The sequence below is a fragment of the Copidosoma floridanum genome, unplaced genomic scaffold (assembly GCF_036245765.1).
Source record: "Copidosoma floridanum isolate Cflo_tuat_1 unplaced genomic scaffold, Cflo_Japanese_pri ptg000004l, whole genome shotgun sequence".
Taxonomy (NCBI): Eukaryota; Metazoa; Arthropoda; class Insecta; order Hymenoptera; family Encyrtidae; genus Copidosoma; species Copidosoma floridanum.
Genome location: NW_028321881.1, coordinates 35,181,790 through 35,188,309, shown reverse-complemented (window position 1 = coordinate 35,188,309; position 6,520 = coordinate 35,181,790). Strand labels below are relative to the sequence as shown.

General features: G+C 42.0%; 1 protein-coding gene across 1 annotated transcript; it reads left to right on the top strand.

Annotated features, from left to right (window-relative positions):
• Positions 1-4,241: 4,241 nt before the first annotated feature.
• LOC149375824 (uncharacterized) lies at positions 4,242-6,399 on the top strand. Its single transcript, XM_089596811.1, has 3 exons — positions 4,242-4,903; positions 4,973-5,393; positions 5,533-6,399. The coding sequence occupies exons 1-3, from the start codon at positions 4,242-4,244 to the stop codon at positions 6,397-6,399; spliced, it is 1,950 nt and encodes a 649-aa protein (XP_089452937.1).
• Positions 6,400-6,520: the final 121 nt, after the last annotated feature.

Here is a 6,520-nt window from a genome sequence, read left to right as displayed (position 1 = left end):
ACTCACATGATTCAACTTCCAATACTAAAATTTCATCAATATGTAGAAGAGCACAATAATCATTATTATTATTAAAGTCTTCTGTAAAATATTTTTTATATTTATTCCATATTTTGTCTCTTTAAATATTTTCTGAAATCAAAAACTAAGCAAAAAATTGTCTTAACTGGTGTGGAAACGTTATTTTTATTGCTTTTCTAAAAATGTTATTGATTCCAAATTTATGTTAAATTTAGCCCATTGCGATTACAGTGTCCCTAAAAATTTTTATGTGTTATTCCATTATGTTTTTTAAAGTCTTCGAATGATGTAGCCCCATGTAATTTATTTAAAATAAGTTTTAAAAAAACGCTCATGATCTTTTGAATACACTATGTTCAATCTATCTACAGCAAAATTTTTCATAATAATTTTCGTTTTTTTCTAAATTTTAAGTTTATGGTCAAAAATGTAATGTTCTGAAATGTCAACATATTTTAGTGATTTTGTAAGATCATCCATTTTATTTTATTCAAACCAAGCTGTAAGGGGTGTTTAATAATTTTTTCTTACGCTTTTGATACTATTTTCTTTAAATATGAGTTTTTGTTTATTTGCAAAATGAAAAGCTACATAAACAACTGTATAACTATCACAAATTAGATGTACTTGAATTATCCAAGCTGCTTTCATTGAACTTACACATCTAGCATCAACGTAACTACTAATGTCATCTAATATTTCATCATTTTGTTCGTTTGATTTTCCTATTCTTATGTATGCTATGTCTCTACATATATTATTGATAAAGTTATGAACATATTTGATGCTTTCTATTCATGCACAGTATTCAACGATTTAATGACATTTATACTTTACTAACAAAAATTCATTATATGGAACTAGCGTTGAATTATCAACATGAGTCTTTATTAAGACTTTTGTAAATATGTTTTTCAGACATATTATTTTTTCTCATATATTCTATGGAACCATTTTAAAAAAATGTATTTTTGTTTTCAAAAGTTTTTGAAAAATTTTTGTTGTTTGTTTTATGTGATAATTATTAATACATGTACTCTGATCTGTATGAGAGCCATGAAACATGGGTTTAATCACTTATTTTGTGAGTGTAATGTTAAGTAAGTGTTATTATATTTTGTTAGTGTTATATTATGAGGAATTTCAGCTAAAATAAATTTTTCAATTTGTTCAGGTGTTATGATTTTCTCATCTAGATGTATTATTATTAATAAGTGTGCATGTAATAAATTACGTTTTTAAAATTCAATAGTGTAAAAGTATGCTAATACTTTAGTAAAACGTTTCTTTAAATAATGTTATCTTAAATTAATCCTAATAAATTTTTGAACCTGCTTTGTTGAGATTTTCGTTTCCGTTTTTTTACGAAAAAATTTAAATACAGACTTGTTCGATACGTCTTGACTGTTTGTAAGCTTGCACCATAGCAGTTCAATACATTTTAACGGGTAACCTATCTTATCCGCCTGACATATTGTGAAACACTTGCCCCGGTGCTTTCTGCTTGGACTTTCTTTTGCTCGTGTGCTCCCCAGATGTTTTTTCTGTCCTCTTTAATCTTCATTTCTTCCTGTGGCGTTTGTACAGAAAAAGAGCATGTGCAATAGTCTTGGGGCAACTTTCAAGAATGAAACTTGCAGAGCAAGTCCTACTACGAAGCCAAATTATTTTATACTGACGTTTAAACAAGTTTTAATTGACGTAAAAGACATTTTTAGCAAAAAAAAAAATAACCTTATAACTCTAAGTGTAAAAGTTTTATTATTGGCGATTAAAAAAACATTTGTTCAAAAAGGTATTGAAAGAAATAAAATGCAGTAAAATTATCATGGTACGAGAACAACGTTAAGTAATTAAAGATAAGAACTGAAACAGTATTAATGCTCCAGGGCCACTTGAAGTGCAAGATTGATTATGCTACAACTTCATGGTGCATATTACGAAAACTCATAGATACCTCTTTAAGATATTTTAGCAGTAGTTAATAAAAATTATAGATTCTAAGACAAAAATTATTCCTACAATCTTAAATATTAACTTTAATTTCATCAAATAATCAAATAATATCTTTAATTTGCCCTCATAAGAATTTTATAATATTAAAAACAGTAACATTCCTAATCAACACGTGCTATAAAATAAAAAAATTACTTTAATCCTTACAAATCGTTTCTAAGTTTTTTTAAAAATATTTTCAAGCAGCATTCTTGGATCATCCATGATGAAATTTTATAAAATTAATAAGAGATTTAAATTCAGTGATCCTTACTATGCATGATAAGATTATAGCTACAGCAAAATTTATGTTCTCCTCAAAGCTGTTCTTAAATTACGTGAGCAAATTTGACAACTACCATTATTTGATAAAAAAAATATTCACACCATCTAAATATTTTAAGACTACTATATGGTTTTCAGAATCAGGAGCTAGAATAGATAATAAAAATTTTAAGCCTTCTTTTAGTTACTTAGTTATCAGTTCAAATTTTATTTTATCTTAAAAATTTAATCTCACAAGAATGTTTGCTAATTTTATGGAAAATAAGTTTAATACTGGCATATTTAATTTTCAAGATCACTGTTGTATCCCAAGGCATAGTTTATTAAGTTAAACTTTTAGTTTGATTTATCATAGACTAGCAAGCCCGGGTCCCAGCTTTATCCAAGATTCACTAAAAAAAAATATAATGATGCTCAAAAGTACCGTGCGTTCCTCACGCCATAAAATGGTTATTGGCCCTGAAAAAGAAACGTCTACTTACACACTTTTACGTTGTAATATATATATATAAAGGCTTATTTGTTAAGGCTGGAAAAAGTAATAACTGATGAAAAATATGTAATTAAAAATTTTTTTACCATTACAAGATTTAACCATTAAAACAACTAAGTTCTAAAACCGTCTCTCTCCTTTTTAGCATTATAATAAGTACAAATACACATTGTTCTACCTACTTGAAAAGCTGAAAAATTCTTGTAATCAATGGTAAAGTAAAAATAAAAAGCTAATTTGCCACTTAAATTATTATTTGCTCGTCGATTTTGATGCTGCTGTTGCAATCTCAAAAAATGTTCTTGTGCGGAATTCGTTTCTTGCGTACTCTCTCCATTCATGAGATGGACACCAGCGGCGCTGACGAATCCATGCTCGAGCTCCGACAACCGTCTTTCTCGACCTAGGAGAAAGAGGCCAGGCAGAGGACAAGGCTCTCAACGCAACGACACCTGCCATCTACATATATATATATATATATATATATATCCTATATAATCCAAGTGCCTCTCTCTTAGGTTTTTTGTGCTTGTTCGAAGAAAAAGGAGTCGAATTAAACATTGGTCCTTCGAGCTGTATTAAGAACAGCTAGGATAGCTGGCTATTTCGAGAAATGTAAGTAAAACCATGATTTCTAAGACTCTCTGCGTTTCAAACGCATCGAGAAGTTGGACCTCTGGTGCACGCGATGCATTTAGACAGAGTCGCGCCATGAGAGATCGGGGTGAGGTGAACTTCCACGCGATAGGAAGGTAAGAGACGCCCAAAAATCCGCCGCAACTGCCGTGCAGTTTGCGTCGTGATCCTCGCACGTTATCGCCATGATACAGCTCGAAAAGCTGTCGCAAAGTTGAGAGATGACTAGATGTCCGCCGCAACTGCCGCGTGGTCTGCGTCGTGGGCCTCGAGCGTGATTGCGATCACGCAGCTCGAGAAGTTGTCATGAAGCGAACGTGTTGCAGATCACACGCTGCCTCACGTCCGAACTTTAGCTGATTGCTGGGCCTACGCCAGCCCTTCTTCCTCTGTCAGGTCTCAAACTCTCCACGGCGCGCACGAATGCTGAATGCATCGCGGGTGACAAGGCTCCGCTTAAAGCGGCAAGAGTTGAGCTCATTGTGCTTTAAATTCGCAGGGCACATCAAGGCTGGTCTGATCTGCTTGCGACGCAGCATGCTCTCCTCGATGTTTTGGATCAGTTTACTCAATCAGCCAGGGGTATCAAATCCTGGAGCATGGGGCTCGTCAACGCTAGGGCAGATTTGCTCAATAGTTACTGGAACGACTCCCAAGCTAATTATCGCGACTTAATTCGACCACCTGGAGCCTCCTCACTTCGCGGTTCAAGCACCACCGCCTCCTCGTGCAGGATCACATCACGGCACTAAGGACGCTCAAAACTCTAAGAGAAGAGTCTGCTGCTGGTTTTCAGGGCCTGCTCGATACCATGAAGAAGCACCGTGACCAGCTTAAAGCGCTGAAGCAGCCCGTGGAACTGTGGGACGTGTGGATGATCTCATTTTCCTCCACCGCCATGAACCCATCGACTCGGAGGGCCTGGGAGGACGAGCTTGAGAAACTGAATGCAGCTGCCTTGGAGCCTGGAGAAGTATCTACATTCTCCAACCTGTCCAGCTTTCTGCGGAGGCGTGGCCGCTCTCTAACCTCAGTGGAGGCCTCGCACAGCCTACGCTCAGCGAGCAATTCATTCAGCTCACGTTCAACGAGTGGCCGCCATGCTGGGCCAGCACCGATCGGCCGCAACCACAGGACTCTCGCCACACTGGCGGCCGAAGCTGACTGCTCTACTTGCCATGCTCCTCACTACATCGGCCATTGCAGTCGTTTTCTTCAGCTGGATGAGACAGCACGCCGGGCTCTCGTTGCTCAATTGAAGCTGTGCTTCAACTGCTTGAGGTCAGGCTACATCGCTCACTCCTGCCCATCCCAAGGCGTATGTCAGCACTGCAGCGCGAGACATCATAGCTCGATTCACGACGGCAGCCGTAAACGCAAGGCCGACCCCGAGTCAACAAGCGCTCAGGCCCAGCAAGCACGACTCACCAGAGATTCCAAGGAGAGCATCGACCCGGCGGTCGACTCGCAGCTGTGACTAGCCGTTCTTCCAACGATCACGGTCCAGCTAAAGGGGATCTGAGAGCGGACAATCACCGTCAGGGCGCTCGTCAATGCCTGCTCGGAAATCTCGATCACATCCACCGGACTCGCTCGAAAGCTCGGTGCTCGACTGGGGCCAACTGCCACCAACATCTTGGGCGTCGGTGGAGTCGGCGTCACACGCTCGCTGATGATCGCACAGCTACAGGTGCAAACCCGGGAATCGGCATGGGCGTTGCAGCTGTCTGCACACTTCCTACCTCGATTAGGACTTTTCACTCCTTCGGCACCGCTGCCCCCAGCGGTCATAGACTTGTGGCGTGACCTACCAGACCTCTCGGACCCAAACTTTGGGACACCGGGTGATGTGGACATACTTCTTGGCGCCGACGTGTACTCTCACCTGTTGTGGCCAGGGCTCCTGCTCCGGGGAAATCTCATCGGGCAGCTCACTGTCGTGGGCTGGACTTTGACCAGTTGGGTGTCGTGTCACCCCCCCCCCTCCGATCGCCACTTGCCTTACGACGCAAGATGCCGGCACCCCGCCCTGGCATGATCAGTTGGTAGCGTTGATGCAGCGGTTTTGGAACCTTGAAGACGTACCCTGATAAGTCCATCAGTCACCCGATGACGCCGAGTGCGAGACATTTTTCGCTCATCATCGCCGAGCTGCTGACGGACGCTACATCGTCCGCCTTCCACTGAAGCGCAGTGGGACCAAGCTGCTCGGAGAGAGTTTGCCCAGTGCGAGGGCGTCCCTCCGATCTTTACAGCGCAGACTGCAACGCGACCCCGAGAGGGCTGCTGAGTACGTCCTCTTCATGGACGAGTATCTTCGCTGTGGGCAAATGTGGCCGCTGACCGACACCAAGCTGCGCGCGTCCCCTGGGCCAGTGCACTACATCCCGCATCACGGCATCTGGCAAGCCGGTCACCGACAAAGAAGACTGCGCGTCGTCTTCAACGCATCACGACCGACTTCAACGGGCTACAGCCTCAATGACGCACTGCATGCTGGACCGAAGCTTCAAACCTGCCTGCCAAGCATTTTGCTGCGTTGGAGAAGGCACCGAGTTGCTTTTTGCGCGGACATCCAGATGATGTTTTGGCAAATACTTGTCGATGAACGTGACGTGGATCTCGAACGGATTCTATGGAGCATGGACGATTCAAGCCCACCAAAGCATTTTCAGCTGCTTACCGTGACTTACGGCGAGGCCAGTGCTCCTTATCTCTCTCTGCGCACGACTCTGCAGCTTTGCGAAGACGAATGTCACGCGTGGCCCGAAGCCGTGCCGATTGTCAAGAGCGATCGCTATGTTGACGACGTCCTCTCAGGTGCTGACGACGTGCAAACTGGGCGACTCCGTCGCGATCAGCTGATCGGCCTGCTGAGAGCTGGTGGATTCCCTCTCAAAAAATGGGTCGCCAATAAGCCAGAGCTTCTGCGTGATCTCCCCGTGGATTCCTGCCTCAGGCCATCATAGCGACAGCTCAGAGTGGATGGCCTCGTTAGCGAGCTTGGCGTCAGCTAGGACCCCATCGGTGACTGTTTTCACCTCACTCCAACTGCCATACAGCCACAGCAGACGAAGCGTAACATGCTAG

Bases quoted from the DNA above. Each gene is read 5' to 3' on its own strand.
- LOC149375824 (XM_089596811.1), top strand. From the start codon at position 4,242: ATGAAGAAGCACCGTGACCAGCTTAAAGCGCTGAAGCAGCCCGTGGAA. The intron at 4,904-4,972 runs GTGACTAGCCGT...AATCACCGTCAG, and splicing joins CCGGCGGTCGACTCGCAGCT to GGCGCTCGTCAATGCCTGCT. The intron at 5,394-5,532 runs GTGTCGTGTCAC...TAAGTCCATCAG, and splicing joins GCTGGACTTTGACCAGTTGG to TCACCCGATGACGCCGAGTG.